At 38.3% G+C, this 17,016-nt stretch overlaps 3 gene segments (V, D, J or C); all 3 read left to right on the plus strand.

Moving 5' to 3' along the window:
- Window positions 1-412: 412 nt before the first annotated feature.
- LOC142899130 (Ig kappa-b4 chain C region-like) lies at window positions 413-3,252 on the plus strand. The segment is given in 3 exon segments: window positions 413-449; window positions 2,066-2,143; window positions 2,777-3,252. Coding segments are annotated over 3 exon segments (447 nt in total).
- Window positions 3,253-7,874: 4,622 nt separating this feature from the next.
- LOC142899302 (Ig kappa-b4 chain C region-like) lies at window positions 7,875-9,062 on the plus strand (the record flags this gene model as incomplete). The annotated part of the segment is given in 2 exon segments: window positions 7,875-7,953; window positions 8,587-9,062. Coding segments are annotated over 2 exon segments (411 nt in total), but the record flags the coding sequence as incomplete, so codon positions are not given.
- A 2,665-nt stretch (window positions 9,063-11,727) lies between these two features.
- Window positions 11,728-13,024, plus strand: LOC142899131 (Ig kappa-b4 chain C region-like). The segment is given in 3 exon segments: window positions 11,728-11,731; window positions 11,838-11,915; window positions 12,549-13,024. Coding segments are annotated over 3 exon segments (414 nt in total).
- The last annotated feature ends 3,992 nt before the right edge of the window (window positions 13,025-17,016 follow it).

Raw genomic sequence — 17,016 nt, forward strand, 5'->3', positions numbered from 1 at the left:
AGAGTTTACTGCAATGCTTATTTAAAGAAAAAAAAAATCTAAATCCCAAATGTAATTAATTGTATCTTTAGCTTGGTGTGTGTCTATTATCAGTGAAGTGTGTCAGTCTCTGCAGGAGCTTCCAGCTGCAGCAGTCACTGTGGTTCCTCTTCCATTTGACTGAGGGAGGTTTTTGTACGACTGTTTTTCACTGTGTGAACAGCCACTGACTGTTGATGCTATGAAGACTCTGACAGTAGTAAACTGCTGCATCTTCAGTCTGGACTCCACTGATGGTCAGAGTGAAGTCAGTGTTTGATCCACTGCCTGTAAAACGATCTGGAGTCCCTGATTGTCGAGTGCTAGTTGTATAAATGAGCAGTTTAGGAGTTTCTCCATCTCTCTGCTGGTACCAAGCCAAGTGGTTCCCACCATGAACACTCTGACTGATGTGACATGGGATGGAGACGGTGCCTCCAGGAGCAGAGCTCACTGCTCCAGGCTGAGTCACTGTGACCTGGCCTCTGGACTCTGAGGAGACACACAAAAAAAAAAAAACATCAAGCAGCTTCATGCTTCTGTGGCTTCATTTCACAGGGACTGATGTTCATAGAGGAGAGGAGTTGGATTCTCTGCACTTTACCTGTCAAGCAGCAGCAGCAGAGGACAGTCCAGATGAGGACGGAGACCAAAGTCATGGTTTGGATGAGGACGACGTCTGTGGCTTGTGCTGAAATCAGAGACAGCTGTCAATCATCCAGCCATCATGTCTCAGGACTATAAAGTCTCCCAGAGCACTGGAGCATGATGCTGCTGATGCAAAGTGGCTCTATGGAAATCATCTGACTGACCCCTGAAGAAAACTGGACCGCTCTCTTCTGGAATCTTCCGCTGTGCATTTTTATTATGCTTATTTATGTTTAAAAGGAAATACAACTACCTTTTATATATATATGTATCACAGTGTTTATTGTATTTGCACACCTATTTCCTTTTCAGTGATCAATTTGAAAAACCTTACCTAATAGAAACAGGAATTTTGATCGACTCTGGTACTTTTATACTAATGTTGAATTACACTTCATGTCCAGGTTGAAGTAAAAACGTAGGGGAAATGTGAATAGTAATATTTGATTTGTTCAAAATAAATTCAGGTCATGACCAAGTTTTCACAAACTTAATGGTGTGTGCAGTTTTTATCTATCTACAAAGAATGATTCATTTCAGAGTGAGTTGCTTGATTGTGTGTCAGAGTCAGGGAGTCATGTCCCTCATCCACTAAAAGGTTTTTGGACAGCGTCTGAATGACTTTGTTTCACTGCAGTTGCCTTTCAGTGGAGGAACCACACTGGATGGAGACATAAGTAGTAGTTTGTAAAAAAAAAAATCAAAACTATTGAAAAGAAATTGTTATCTCTTTTCCGTTTTGTATTTTTCTAAAATATTTACTTTTCCCAAGGGGGAAAAATTCTTATTTTTTTAATCTATTTGTTTATTTTTACAAATTCTAGATATTAAAAGATATTGCAATAGAAAATTAAAAGATTTTGGAATTTGGACAGAAAATAAATCAATTTATTCAGGCAGAAAGCATTGAGAAAATAATTATGTTAGTCCTTAAGTTGCATGATTAAAAAAAATGTGTGTTTAGCTGAATTTGTCAAAGTCAGAGAGCCGTGTCTCTCTACACTGAGGGGTTTTTGTACAGCGCCTCAGTGACGTTGTATCACTGTGGTGGCCTTTTGGTGGAGGAACCAGATTGGCTGTTGGACGTAAGTAAACTTTTGAAATGTAATCATTATTGAACAGAAACGGTTTCATTTATTTTGTTTTGTCTTTTAAAATCCTCAATTGTTGAGAAATAATCACGAATTTTAAACAAGCAACTTGTCTTCAGAAGACAAACTATAAGTTTCGAGGCAAAAAATTAATTTAAAGGAAAGTTTACACAGAAATTAATCACTTCATTGAGTAAGATGTGTAAAATTCATAATTTTAATGAAGTGACCTCAATTGTTGAATTAGAAGGAATTTTGGGTTCAGTTGACTTTGTCAAAGTCAGAGAGCCGTGTCTCTCTACACTGAGAGGTTTTTGTACGGCGCCTCAATGACTTTGTATCACTGCGGTGGACTTTTGGTGGAGGAACCAGACTGGATCTTGGACGTAAGTTTCCTCATAAAGTTTAAATCTACCACTTTCAAAATTTAAATACAGTTTGTTGGTATTATAAATGATAAATATATTTTTTGATTTTAACACAGATTGTGTCCATGTTACTTTTTAATACTGAGCTGTTTCACTGAACTTTCTTTACATGTTCGGAAATACTAGAATTTTGAGCACTTGACTTTGTTGAGATGGTAAAAACTTGAAAACTGTGTTAAAATCTTGTGAAATGTGAAAACCTGTTGGTGAGGTTTATTTAATCAGTTTAAAAAAAGGATACGGAATCGAAGAATTGGAAAAATCTCACTTTTGAATTGCACACTAGAGATATTTAGTTGTTTTAACTTTGATTCATTTGTGTGTGCAACATGTGTGGTTCATCTTTTGATGGATTTACTGAAGATATTTTCATTTAAGTGTATTTCTTCCCATTTCTGACTGTTGATTGTCTGAGTGCTGATGTGCGTGAGGAGCTTGTTGAGAGGAAGTGAAACAATGTGTGAGTCAGTGACTGGTGGAGCAGAAAAGGCAGCTGACACAAACTCCTCTGAGGACCAGATGAACTCTCACAGTGTGAAGGTGTCCAGGTGTCTCCTGCTTGACTGAGTGACTGATTGCTGTCTCCTATAGGTGATGTCCCTCCCACCCTGACGGTTCTGCCCCCCTCCACTGAGCAACTGGATCAGGGAAAGGCCACAGTCTTGTGTGTGGCCAGCAAGGGCTTCCCCTCAGACTGGAGTCTGTCCTGGAAGCTGCTCAGCAGCGGCAGCAGCAGCAGCAGCTGGGAGGACAGCAGGAGCCCTGCGGTGCTGGAGAAGGACGGCCTCTACAGTTGGAGCAGCACCCTGAGCCTCACTGCACAGCAGTGGGGGGAAATGGCCACTGTCACCTGCCAGGCCAGCCAGGGCTCCCAGGCTACACTGTCAGAGACACTGAGGAGAGACCAGTGTTCCCAGTCCTGACCTGACTCACTGGGACTCTGCTACTGCTTTGACTCTCAGTCTGCTCTCTGTCTCCGCTTCTCTCTGTCTGTCCACACAGCAGCATTTCCTGCTTTGTCTTCATGATCTTGGAACAATAAAACATGTCTCATTTGTATCAGTAAAGTCTCTACTGCTCATTTCATTCATGGGAGTCACTTTATTAATATGTTGGGTTGAAACAACATTTTTAAATCAATATTTTCTTTCATATGGCTTTAGAGAAGATGACAAGGTTCTTACAATGTTGGTGTTTTCATCAAAACTATCCTTTATTGCCAAGATAATCTTGAAAGGACTTAATATTGTTTTCAATGTAATGTAAGTTATCATCTGCGTAGTGAGAAATCCACTTTGAGACTCACTACTCAAATCGTGTCTTTCGAAGGGGGTCTGGACACTTGTCAATGTGAAGATATTATTTTCTCAAACATCAACCATCCTTCTTGAAGTTGTCATGCAATGGCCAGAATTATTAAACTTTTTCTATTGGTTGTTCCATTTGTCACAACAAGGGAACCACATTTATTCAATTACTTTTCTAAATATCAGATAGTTAAGACAAAAGTTGGTGATGAGCTCAAAGTTGGATCATGATTAGAGTTTCAGAGGTCTTAAAAATGTTTAACATGGCTCTAGTTTTGCAATGATAATAATAGTTTTAATTATTCATTTAAAAAAGACTTGATTGCAACATTTTAAAAATGTAAATAATATATTTACTCAAAATTAAGTTATAGCCTTGAATGTGTCTATTCTCAGTGAAGTGTATCAGTCTCTGCAGTAGCTTCCAGCTGCAGCAGTCACTGTGGTTCCTCTTCACTCTGACTCAGGGAGGTTTTTGTACGACTGTTTTTCACTGTGTGAACACATACTGACTGTTGATCTCATGATAACTCTGGCAGTAGTAAACTGCTGCATCTTCAGTCTGGACTCCACTGATGGTCAGAGTGAAGTCACTGTTTGATCCACTGCCTGTAAAACGATCTGGAGTCCCTGATTGTCGAGTGCTAGTTGTATAAATGAGCAGTTTAGGAGCTTCTCCATCTCTCTGCTGGTACCAGTGCAGGTAGTTCCCACTATAAACTCTCTGACTGGTCCGACATGGGATGGAGACAGTGCCTCCAGGAGCAGAGCTCACTGCTCCAGGCTGAGTCACTGTGACCTGGCCTCTGGACTCTGAGGACACACACACACAAAAAAAAACATCAAGCAGCTTCATGCTTCTGTGGCTTCATTTCACAGGGACTGATGTTCATAGAGGAGAGGAGTTGGATTCTCTGCACTTTACCTGTCAAGCAGCAGCAGCAGAGGACAGTCCAGATGAGGACGGAGACCAAAGTCATGGTTTGGATGAGGACGACGTCTGTGGCTTGTGCTGAAATCAGAGACAGCTGTCAATCATCCAGCCATCATGTCTCAGGACTATAAAGTCTCCCAGAGCACTGGAGCATGATGCTGCTGATGCAAAGTGGCTCTATGGAAATCATCTGACTGACCCCTGAAGAAAACTGGATCGCTCCCTTAAAAAAGATGAATATATATATATATATTTATATATATATATATATATATATATATATATATATATATATATATATATATATATATATATATACATATACAGTATATACATACATCTTTTTTAAGGGAGCTATTCAGTTTTCTGCAGGGGTCAGTCAGATATGTTCCCCCTTTTAGCAAAATTAAGTAATATTTTATAAATTTTAAGATTTTTTCAGGAGAATTTTTTTTGTTTTTTTTTACCTTTTTATTTCTTTGAAATGCAAACTTTTTAAACATCAAAATAAAATCTACTTTTAAGCACAAATTACAGTTACTAAAAATAAAACTTCCTTCTACGTCTGAATTTAATTCATTGACTTTCAAAAAACTCAAACATTTATTAAGACAAAGCATTTTTAAAATGTATATTTTGTGGTATTATCAAAATTTGGGATTCAACTGACTTTGTTGAAGTCAAAGAGCCGTGTCGTCATGACTTAGGAACAATTAAAAATGTCTCTTGTACAACAGAATATTCTTTACTGCTCCTTTGATTCATACAAGTCTCATCATTAATATGTTGGATCGAAATTTTAATTTAACTGCTTTCATTTTGGGTAAAATAAACATTTTTATATTTTAAAAAATTCTAATGTTCTTACAGTGTTTATGCTTTATTGAAATAATTCTTTATAATGAAGACAATCTTGAGGAGACTTCATTGTGTTTTCAATTTAATTTCAGTTATCATCTGCATCATGAGAAATCCACTTGGAGTCTGTCCACTCACATCAGGCCTCTCCAGCTGAAGATTTATCATTGTGAAGGGAATCTTCTCATTGGTATTTGAGAAGATTTTTTTTTTTCTCATATACCAACCTTCAATAAATCGACTGTGATGCAATGGCCTGGAACATCAAACTTTGTTCACTGTTCAATGACAACAATAGTTAAAGGGTAACTAGGCTTTCTGATTTTATTGATTTATCTCAAGAAGTGAATCACTTTTACTGAACAACTCTTTTAAATATGTGATAACGAAAACAAAAGTTGGTGGTGAGCATTTCATTAGTTTATGTCTGACTTCTGAAAAGAGATTAGTGTTTCAGAGGAACGGTCTTAAAATTTCCAATGGCTCTAGATCTTCAATAATAATGTGTTTACTTTTTTTGAAGGATTTATTCTAATTTTATTTTTTAAATGAATCCAGAATGTGAAAAATTCCAAATTTTAAATTTGTCTGTGTCGAATTTCAGTGAAGTGTGTCAGTCTCTGCAGTAGCTTCCAGCTGCAGCAGTCACTGTGGTTCCTCTTCACTCTGACTCAGGGAGGTTTTTGTACGACTCTTTTTCACTGTGTGAACACATACTGACTGTTGATGACATGGAAACTCTGACAGTAGTAAACTGCTGCATCTTCAGTCTGGACTCCACTGATGGTCAGAGTGAAGTCACTGTTTGATCCACTGCCTGTAAAGCGATCTGGAGTTCCTGAGTGTCGAGTGCTAGCATAATAAATGAGCAGTTTAGGAGTTTCTCCATCTCTCTGCTGGTACCAAGCCAAGTGGTTCCCACTATGAACACTCTGACTGGTCCGACATGGGATGGAGACGGTGCCTCCAGGAGCAGAGCTCACTGCTCCAGGCTGAGTCACTGTGACCTGGCCTCTGGACTCTGAGGACACACACACACACACACACACACACACACACAAAAACATCAAGCAGCTTCATGCTTCTGTGGCTTCATTTCACAGGGACTGATGTTCATAGAGGAGAGGAGTTGGATTCTCTGCACTTTACCTGTCAAGCAGCAGCAGCAGAGGACAGTCCAGATGAGGACGGAGACCAAAGTCATGGTTTGGATGAGGACGACGTCTGTGGCTTGTGCTGAAATCAGAGACAGCTGTCAATCATCCAGCCATCATGTCTCAGGACTATAAAGTCTCCCAGAGCACTGGAGCATGATGCTGCTGATGCAAAGTGGCTCTATGGAAATCATCTGACTGACCCCTGCAGAAAACTGGACCGCTCCCTTCTGGAATCTTCCGCTGTGCATTTTTATTATGCTTATTTATGTTTAAAAGGAAATACAACTACCTTTTATATATATATGTATCACAGTGTTTATTGTATTTGCACACCTATTTCCTTTTCAGTGATCAATTTGAAAAACCTTACCTAATAGAAACAGGAATTTTGATCGACTCTGGTACTTTTATACTAATGTTGAATTACACTTCATGTCCAGGTTGAAGTAAAAACGTAGGGGAAATGTGAATAGTAATATTTGATTTGTTCAAAATAAAATCAGGTCATGACCAAGTTCTCACAAACTTAATGGTGTGTGCAGTTTTTATCTATCTACAAAGAATGATTCATTTCAGAGTGAGTTGCTTGATTGTGTGTCAGAGTCAGGGAGTCATGTCCCTCATCCACTAAAAGGTTTTTGGACAGCGTCTGAATGACTTTGTTTCACTGCAGTTGCCTTTCAGTGGAGGAACCACACTGGATGGAGACATAAGTAGTAGTTTGTCAAAAAAAATCAAAACTATTGAAAAGAAATTGTTATCTCTTTTCCGTTTTGTATTTTTCTAAAATATTTACTTTTCCCAAGGGGGAAAAATTCTTATTTTTTTAATCTATTTGTTTATTTTTACAAATTCTAGATATTAAAAGATATTGCAATAGAAAATTAAAGGATTTTGGAATTTGGACAGAAAATAAATCAATTTATTCAGGCAGAAAGCATTGAGAAAATAATTATGTTAGTCCTTAAGTTGCATGATTAAAAAAAAATGTGTGTTTAGCTGAATTTGTCAAAGTCAGAGAGCCGTGTCTCTCTACACTGAGGGGTTTTTGTACAGCGCCTCAGTGACGTTGTATCACTGTGGTTGCCTTTTGGTGGAGGAACCAGATTGGCTGTTGGACGTAAGTAAACTTTTGAAATGTAATCATTATTGAACAGAAACGGTTTCATTTATTTTGTTTTGTCTTTTAAAATCCTCAATTGTCGAGAAATAATCACGAATTTTAAACAAGCAACTTGTCTTCAGAAGACAAACTATAAGTTTCGAGGCAAAAAATTAATTTAAAGGAAAGTTTACACAGAAATTAATCACTTCATTGAGTAAGATGTGTAAAATTCATAATTTTAATGAAGTGACCTCAATTGTTGAATTAGAAGGAATTTTGGGTTCAGTTGACTTTGTCAAAGTCAGAGAGCCGTGTCTCTCTACACTGAGGGGTTTTTGTACGGCGCCTCAATGACTTTGTATCACTGTGGTGGACTTTTGGTGGAGGAACCAGACTGGCTGTTGGACGTAAGTTTCCTCATAAAGTTTAAATCTACCACTTTCAAAATTTAAATACAGTTTGTTGGTATTATAAATGATAAATATATTTTTTGATTTTAACACAGATTGTGTCCATGTTACTTTTTAATACTGAGCTGTTTCACTGAACTTTCTTTACATGTTCGGAAATACTAGAATTTTGAGCACTTGACTTTGTTGAGATGGTAAAAACTTGAAAACTGTGTTAAAATCTTGTGAAATGTGAAAACCTGTTGGTGAGGTTTATTTAATCAGTTTAAAAAAAGGATACGGAATCGAAGAATTGGAAAAATCTCACTTTTGAATTGCACACAAGAGATATTTAGTTGTTTTAACTTTGATTCATTTGTGTGTGCAACATGTGTGGTTCATCTTTTGATGGATTTACTGAAGATATTTTCATTTAAGTGTATTTCTTCCCATTTCTGACTGTTGATTGTCTGAGTGCTGATGTGTGTGAGGAGCTCGTTGAGAGGAAGTGAAACATTGTGTGAGTCAGTGACTGGTGGAGCAGAAAAGGCAGCTGACACAAACTCCTCTGAGGACCAGATGAACTCTCACAGTGTGAAGGTGTCCAGGTGTCTCCTGCTTGACTGAGTGACTGATTGCTGTCTCCTATAGGTGATGTCCCTCCCACCCTGACGGTTCTGCCCCCCTCCACTGAGCAACTGGAGCAGGGAAAGGCCACAGTCTTGTGTGTGGCCAGCAAGGGCTTCCCCTCAGACTGGAGTCTGTCCTGGAAGCTGCTCAGCAGCGGCAGCAGCAGCAGCAGCTGGGAGGACAGCAGGAGCCCTGCGGTGCTGGAGAAGGACGGCCTCTACAGTTGGAGCAGCACCCTGAGCCTCACTGCACAGCAGTGGGGGGAAATGGCCACTGTCACCTGCCAGGCCAGCCAGGGCTCCCAGGCTACACTGTCAGAGACACTGAGGAGAGACCAGTGTTCCCAGTCCTGACCTGACTCACTGGGACTCTGCTACTGCTTTGACTCTCAGTCTGCTCTCTGTCTCCGCTTCTCTCTGTCTGTCCACACAGCAGCATTTCCTGCTTTGTCTTCATGATCTTGGAACAATAAAACATGTCTCATTTGTATCAGTAAAGTCTCTTCTGCTCATTTCATTCATGGGAGTCACTTTATTAATATGTTGTGTGAAAACAATCATTTCACTTCCCAAAGCTTCTGGGTAAAACAACCATTTTCAAATAAAAATTCTATCATGTGGTTTTGGAGAAGATCACAGTGTCCTTACAATATCTGAGTCTCACTGAAATTATTCTTTATAACCAAGATAATCTTGAAAGGACTTAAAATTGGCTTCAATAAAATGTAAGTTATCATCTGCGTAGTGAGAAATCCACTTTGAGTCTCACACCTCAAATCTAACATCTCCAGCTTTATGTTCTGAAGGGAATCTGGAAATTTGTCAATGTGAAGATTTTATTTTCGAACATCAACCTTCCTTCATGTAATTGTAATGCAATGGCCAGAATTATTAAACTATTTCTGTTGTTTACTCCATATGTCACAACGAGGGAACCACATTTAATGACTTACTTTTCTGAATATCTGATAGTTCAGAAAAAAGTTGGGGATGATCTCAAAGTTGGTTCATGATTGGAGTTTTAGAGTGAGTGTCTTAAAGATGTTTAATAATGGCTCTAGGTTTGCAATAGTCATAATTGTTTTAATTATTCGTTTTGAAAAGACTTGATTACAACATATGAAAAATGTAAATAATATATTTACTCAAAATTAAGTTATAGCTTTGAATGTATCTATTCTCAGTGAAGTGTGTCAGTCTCTGCAGTAGCTTCCAGCTGCAGCAGTCACTGTGGTTCCTCTTCACTCTGACTCAGGGAGGTTTTTGTACGACTGTTTTTCACTGTGTAAACACCCACTGACTGTTGATGCTATGAAGACTCTGACAGTAGTAAACTGCTGCATCTTCAGTCTGGACTCCACTGATGGTCAGAGTGAAGTCACTGTTTGATCCACTGCCTGTAAAACGACCTGGAGTCCCTGATTGTCGAGTGCTAGTTGTATAAATGAGCAGTTTAGGAGTTTCTCCATCTCTCTGCTGGTACCAAGCCAAGTAGTTCCCATTATAAACACTCTGACTGATGTGACATGGGATGGTGACGGTGCCTCCAGGAGCAGAGCTCACTGCTCCAGGCTGAGTCACTGTGACCTGGCCTCTGGACTCTGAGGACACACACACACAAAAAAAAAACATCAAGCAGCTTCATGCTTCTGTGGCTTCATTTCACAGGGACTGATGTTCATAGAGGAGAGGAGTTGGATTCTCTGCACTTTACCTGTCAAGCAGCAGCAGCAGAGGACAGTCCAGATGAGGACGGAGACCAAAGTCATGGTTTGGATGAGGACGACGTCTGTGGCTTGTGCTGAAATCAGAGACAGCTGTCAATCATCCAGCCATCATGTCTCAGGACTATAAAGTCTCCCAGAGCACTGGAGCATGATGCTGCTCATGCAAAGTGGCTCTATGGAAATCATCTGACTGACCCCTGCAGAAAACTGGACCGCTCCCTTCTGGAATCTTCCGCTGTGCATTTTATTATGCTTATTTATGTTTAAAAGGAAATACAACTACCTTTTATATATGTATATATACATATACATATATATATATATATATATATATATATATATATATATATATATATATATATATATATATGTATATATACATATATATATATGTATATATATATACATATATATACATCACAGTGTTTATTGTATTTGCACACCTATTTCCTTTTCAGTGATCAATTTGAAAAACCTTACCTAATAGAAACAGGAATTTTGATCGACTCTGGTACTTTTATACTAATGTTGAATTACACTTCATGTCCAAGGTTGAAGTAAAAACGTAGGGGAAATGTGAATAGTAATATTTGATTCGTTCAAAATAAATTCACGTCATGACCAAGTTTTCACAAACTTAATGGTGTGTGCAGTTTTTATCTATCTACAAAGAATGATTCATTTCAGAGTGAGTTGCTTGATTGTGTGTCAGAGTCAGGGAGTCATGTCCCTCATCCACTAAAAGGTTTTTGGACAGCGTCTGAATGACTTTGTTTCACTGCAGTTGCCTTTCAGTGGAGGAACCACACTGGATGGAGACATAAGTAGTAGTTTGTAAAAAAAAAATCAAAACTATTGAAAAGAAATTGTTATCTCTTTTCCGTTTTGTATTTTTCTAAAATATTTACTTTTCCCAAGGGGGAAAAATTCTTATTTTTTTAATCTATTTGTTTATTTTTACAAATTCTAGATATTAAAAGATATTGCAATAGAAAATTAAAGGATTTTGGAATTTGGACAGAAAATAAATCAATTTATTCAGGCAGAAAGCATTGAGAAAATAATTATGTTAGTCCTTAAGTTGCATGATTAAAAAAAAATGTGTGTTTAGCTGAATTTGTCAAAGTCAGAGAGCCGTGTCTCTCTACACTGAGGGGTTTTTGTACAGCGCCTCAGTGACGTTGTATCACTGTGGTTGCCTTTTGGTGGAGGAACCAGATTGGCTGTTGGACGTAAGTAAACTTTTGAAATGTAATCATTATTGAACAGAAACGGTTTCATTTATTTTGTTTTGTCTTTTAAAATCCTAAATTGTCGAGAAATAATCATGATTTTTAAACAAGCAACTTGTCTTCAGAAGACAAACTATAAGTTTCAAGGCAAAAAATTAATTTAAAGGAAAGTTTACACAGAAATTAATCACTTCATTGAGTAAGATGTGTAAAATTCATAATTTTAATGAAGTGACCTCAATTGTTGAATTAGAAGGAATTTTGGGTTCAGTTGACTTTGTCAAAGTCAGAGAGCCGTGTCTCTCTACACTGAGGGGTTTTTGTACGGCGCCTCAATGACTTTGTATCACTGTGGTGGACTTTTGGTGGAGGAACCAGACTGGATCTTGGACGTAAGTTTCCTCATAAAGTTTAAATCTACCACTTTCAAAATTTAAATACAGTTTGTTGGTATTATAAATGATAAATATATTTTTTGATTTTAACACAGATTGTGTCCATGTTACTTTTTAATACTGAGCTGTTTCACTGAACTTTCTTTACATGTTCGGAAATACTAGAATTTTGAGCACTTGACTTTGTTGAGATGGTAAAAACTTGAAAACTGTGTTAAAATCTTGTGAAATGTGAAAACCTGTTGGTGAGGTTTATTTAATCAGTTTAAAAAAAGGATACGGAATCGAAGAATTGGAAAAATCTCACTTTTGAATTGCACACTAGAGATATTTAGTTGTTTTAACTTTGATTCATTTGTGTGTGCAACATGTGTGGTTCATCTTTTGATGGATTTACTGAAGATATTTTCATTTAAGTGTATTTCTTCCCATTTCTGACTGTTGATTGTCTGAGTGCTGATGTGCGTGAGGAGCTTGTTGAGAGGAAGTGAAACAATGTGTGAGTCAGTGACTGGTGGAGCAGAAAAGGCAGCTGACACAAACTCCTCTGAGGACCAGATGAACTCTCACAGTGTGAAGGTGTCCAGGTGTCTCCTGCTTGACTGAGTGACTGATTGCTGTCTCCTATAGGTGATGTCCCTCCCACCCTGACGGTTCTGCCCCCCTCCACTGAGCAACTGGATCAGGGAAAGGCCACAGTCTTGTGTGTGGCCAGCAAGGGCTTCCCCTCAGACTGGAGTCTGTCCTGGAAGCTGCTCAGCAGCGGCAGCAGCAGCAGCAGCTGGGAGGACAGCAGGAGCCCTGCGGTGCTGGAGAAGGACGGCCTCTACAGTTGGAGCAGCACCCTGAGCCTCACTGCACAGCAGTGGGGGGAAATGGCCACTGTCACCTGCCAGGCCAGCCAGGGCTCCCAGGCTACACTGTCAGAGACACTGAGGAGAGACCAGTGTTCCCAGTCCTGACCTGACTCACTGGGACTCTGCTACTGCTTTGACTCTCAGTCTGCTCTCTGTCTCCGCTTCTCTCTGTCTGTCCACACAGCAGCATTTCCTGCTTTGTCTTCATGATCTTGGAACAATAAAACATGTCTCATTTGTATCAGTAAAGTCTCTTCTGCTCATTTCATTCATGGGAGTCACTTTATTAATATGTTGGGTTGAAACAACATTTTTAAATCAATATTTTCTTTCATATGGCTTTAGAGAAGATGACAAGGTTCTTACAATGTTGGTGTTTTCATCAAAACTATCCTTTATTGCCAAGATAATCTTGAAAGGACTTAATATTGTTTTCAATGTAATGTAAGTTATCATCTGCATAGTGAGAAATCCACTTTGAGACTCACTACTCAAATCGTGTCTTTCGAAGGGGGTCTGGACACTTGTCAATGTGAAGATTTTATTTTCTCAAACATCAACCATCCTTCTTGAAGTTGTCATGCAATGGCCAGAATTATTAAACTTTTTCTATTGGTTGTTCCATTTGTCACAACAAGGGAACCACATTTATTCAATTACTTTTCTAAATATCAGATAGTTAAGACAAAAGTTGGTGATGAGCTCAAAGTTGGTTCATGATTAGAGTTTCAGAGGTCTTAAAAATGTTTATCATGACTCTAGTTTTGCAATGATAATAATAGTTTTAATTATTCATTTAAAAAAGACTTGATTGCAACATTTTAAAAATGTAAATAATATATTTACTCAAAATTAAGTTATAGCCTTGAATGTGTCTATTCTCAGTGAAGTGTATCAGTCTCTGCAGTAGCTTCCAGCTGCAGCAGTCACTGTGGTTCCTCTTCACTCTGACTCAGGGAGGTTTTTGTACGACTGTTTTTCGCTGTGTGAACACATCCTTACTATTGATGTAATGATAACTCTGACAGTAGTAAACTGCTGCATCTTCAGTCTGGACTCCACTGATGGTCAGAGTGAAGTCAGTGTTTGATCCACTGCCTGTAAAACGATCTGGAGTCCCTGATTCTCGAGTGCTAGTTGTATAAATGAGCAGTTTAGGAGTTTCTCCATCTCTCTGCTGGTACCAGTGCAGGTAGTTCCCACTATAAACACTCTGACTGGTCCGACATGGGATGGAGACAGTGCCTCCAGGAGCAGAGCTCACTGCTCCAGGCTGAGTCAGTGTGACCTGGCCTCTGGACTCTGAGGACACACACACACACACAAAAACATCAAGCAGCTTCATGCTTCTGTGGCTTCATTTCACAGGGACTGATGTTCATAGAGGAGAGGAGTTGGATTCTCTGCACTTTACCTGTCAAGCAGCAGCAGCAGAGGACAGTCCAGATGAGGACGGAGACCAAAGTCATGGTTTGGATGAGGACGACGTCTGTGGCTTGTGCTGAAATCAGAGACAGCTGTCAATCATCCAGCCATCATGTCTCAGGACTATAAAGTCTCCCAGAGCACTGGAGCATGATGCTGCTGATGCAAAGTGGCTCTATGGAAATCATCTGACTGACCCCTGAAGAAAACTGGATCGCTCCCTTAAAAAAGATGAATATATATATATATATTTATATATATATATATATATATATATATATATATATATATATATATATATATATATATATATATATATATATATACATATACAGTATATACATACATCTTTTTTAAGGGAGCTATTCAGTTTTCTGCAGGGGTCAGTCAGATATGTTCCCCCTTTTAGCAAAATTAAGTAATATTTTATAAATTTTAAGATTTTTTCAGGAGAATTTTTTTTGTTTTTTTTTACCTTTTTATTTCTTTGAAATGCAAACTTTTTAAACATCAAAATAAAATCTACTTTTAAGCACAAATTACAGTTACTAAAAATAAAACTTCCTTCTACGTCTGAATTTAATTCATTGACTTTCAAAAAACTCAAACATTTATTAAGACAAAGCATTTTTAAAATGTATATTTTGTGGTATTATCAAAATTTGGGATTCAACTGACTTTGTTGAAGTCAAAGAGCCGTGTCGTCATGACTTAGGAACAATTAAAAATGTCTCTTGTACAACAGAATATTCTTTACTGCTCCTTTGATTCATACAAGTCTCATCATTAATATGTTGGATCGAAATTTTAATTTAACTGCTTTCATTTTGGGTAAAATAAACATTTTTATATTTTAAAAAATTCTAATGTTCTTACAGTGTTTATGCTTTATTGAAATAATTCTTTATAATGAAGACAATCTTGAGGAGACTTCATTGTGTTTTCAATTTAATTTCAGTTATCATCTGCATCATGAGAAATCCACTTGGAGTCTGTCCACTCACATCAGGCCTCTCCAGCTGAAGATTTATCATTGTGAAGGGAATCTTCTCATTGGTATTTGAGAAGATTTTTTTTTTTCTCATATACCAACCTTCAATAAATCGACTGTGATGCAATGGCCTGGAACATCAAACTTTGTTCACTGTTCAATGACAACAATAGTTAAAGGGTAACTAGGCTTTCTGATTTTATTGATTTATCTCAAGAAGTGAATCACTTTTACTGAACAACTCTTTTAAATATGTGATAACGAAAACAAAAGTTGGTGGTGAGCATTTCATTAGTTTATGTCTGACTTCTGAAAAGAGATTAGTGTTTCAGAGGAACGGTCTTAAAATTTCCAATGGCTCTAGATCTTCAATAATAATGTGTTTACTTTTTTTGAAGGATTTATTCTAATTTTATTTTTTAAATGAATCCAGAATGTGAAAAATTCCAAATTTTAAATTTGTCTGTGTCGAATTTCAGTGAAGTGTGTCAGTCTCTGCAGTAGCTTCCAGCTGCAGCAGTCACTGTGGTTCCTCTTCACTCTGACTCAGGGAGGTTTTTGTACGACTCTTTTTCACTGTGTGAACACATACTGACTGTTGATGACATGGAAACTCTGACAGTAGTAAACTGCTGCATCTTCAGTCTGGACTCCACTGATGGTCAGAGTGAAGTCACTGTTTGATCCACTGCCTGTAAAGCGATCTGGAGTTCCTGAGTGTCGAGTGCTAGCATAATAAATGAGCAGTTTAGGAGTTTCTCCATCTCTCTGCTGGTACCAAGCCAAGTGGTTCCCACTATGAACACTCTGACTGGTCCGACATGGGATGGAGACGGTGCCTCCAGGAGCAGAGCTCACTGCTCCAGGCTGAGTCACTGTGACCTGGCCTCTGGACTCTGAGGACACACACACACACACACACACACACACACACAAAAACATCAAGCAGCTTCATGCTTCTGTGGCTTCATTTCACAGGGACTGATGTTCATAGAGGAGAGGAGTTGGATTCTCTGCACTTTACCTGTCAAGCAGCAGCAGCAGAGGACAGTCCAGATGAGGACGGAGACCAAAGTCATGGTTTGGATGAGGACGACGTCTGTGGCTTGTGCTGAAATCAGAGACAGCTGTCAATCATCCAGCCATCATGTCTCAGGACTATAAAGTCTCCCAGAGCACTGGAGCATGATGCTGCTCATGCAAAGTGGCTCTATGGAAATCATCTGACTGACCCCTGCAGAAAACTGGACCGCTCCCTTCTGGAATCTTCCGCTGTGCATTTTTATTATGCTTATTTATGTTTAAAAGGAAATACAACTACCTTTTATATATATATGTATCACAGTGTTTATTGTATTTGCACACCTATTTCCTTTTCAGTGATCAATTTGAAAAACCTTACCTAATAGAAACAGGAATTTTGATCGACTCTGGTACTTTTATACTAATGTTGAATTACACTTCATGTCCAGGTTGAAGTAAAAACGTAGGGGAAATGTGAATAGTAATATTTGATTTGTTCAAAATAAAATCAGGTCATGACCAAGTTCTCACAAACTTAATGGTGTGTGCAGTTTTTATCTATCTACAAAGAATGATTCATTTCAGAGTGAGTTGCTTGATTGTGTGTCAGAGTCAGGGAGTCATGTCCCTCATCCACTAAAAGGTTTTTGGACAGCGTCTGAATGACTTTGTTTCACTGCAGTTGCCTTTCAGTGGAGGAACCACACTGGATGGAGACATAAGTAGTAGTTTGTCAAAAAAAATCAAAACTATTGAAAAGAAATTGTTATCTCTTTTCCGTTTTGTATTTTTCTAAAATATT

This window comes from Nelusetta ayraudi, unplaced genomic scaffold (genome assembly GCF_046127955.1).
Source record: "Nelusetta ayraudi isolate G7.1 ecotype Tasmania unplaced genomic scaffold, CSIRO-AGI_Nayr_v1 ptg000071l, whole genome shotgun sequence".
Classification (NCBI taxonomy): domain Eukaryota; kingdom Metazoa; phylum Chordata; class Actinopteri; order Tetraodontiformes; family Monacanthidae; genus Nelusetta; species Nelusetta ayraudi.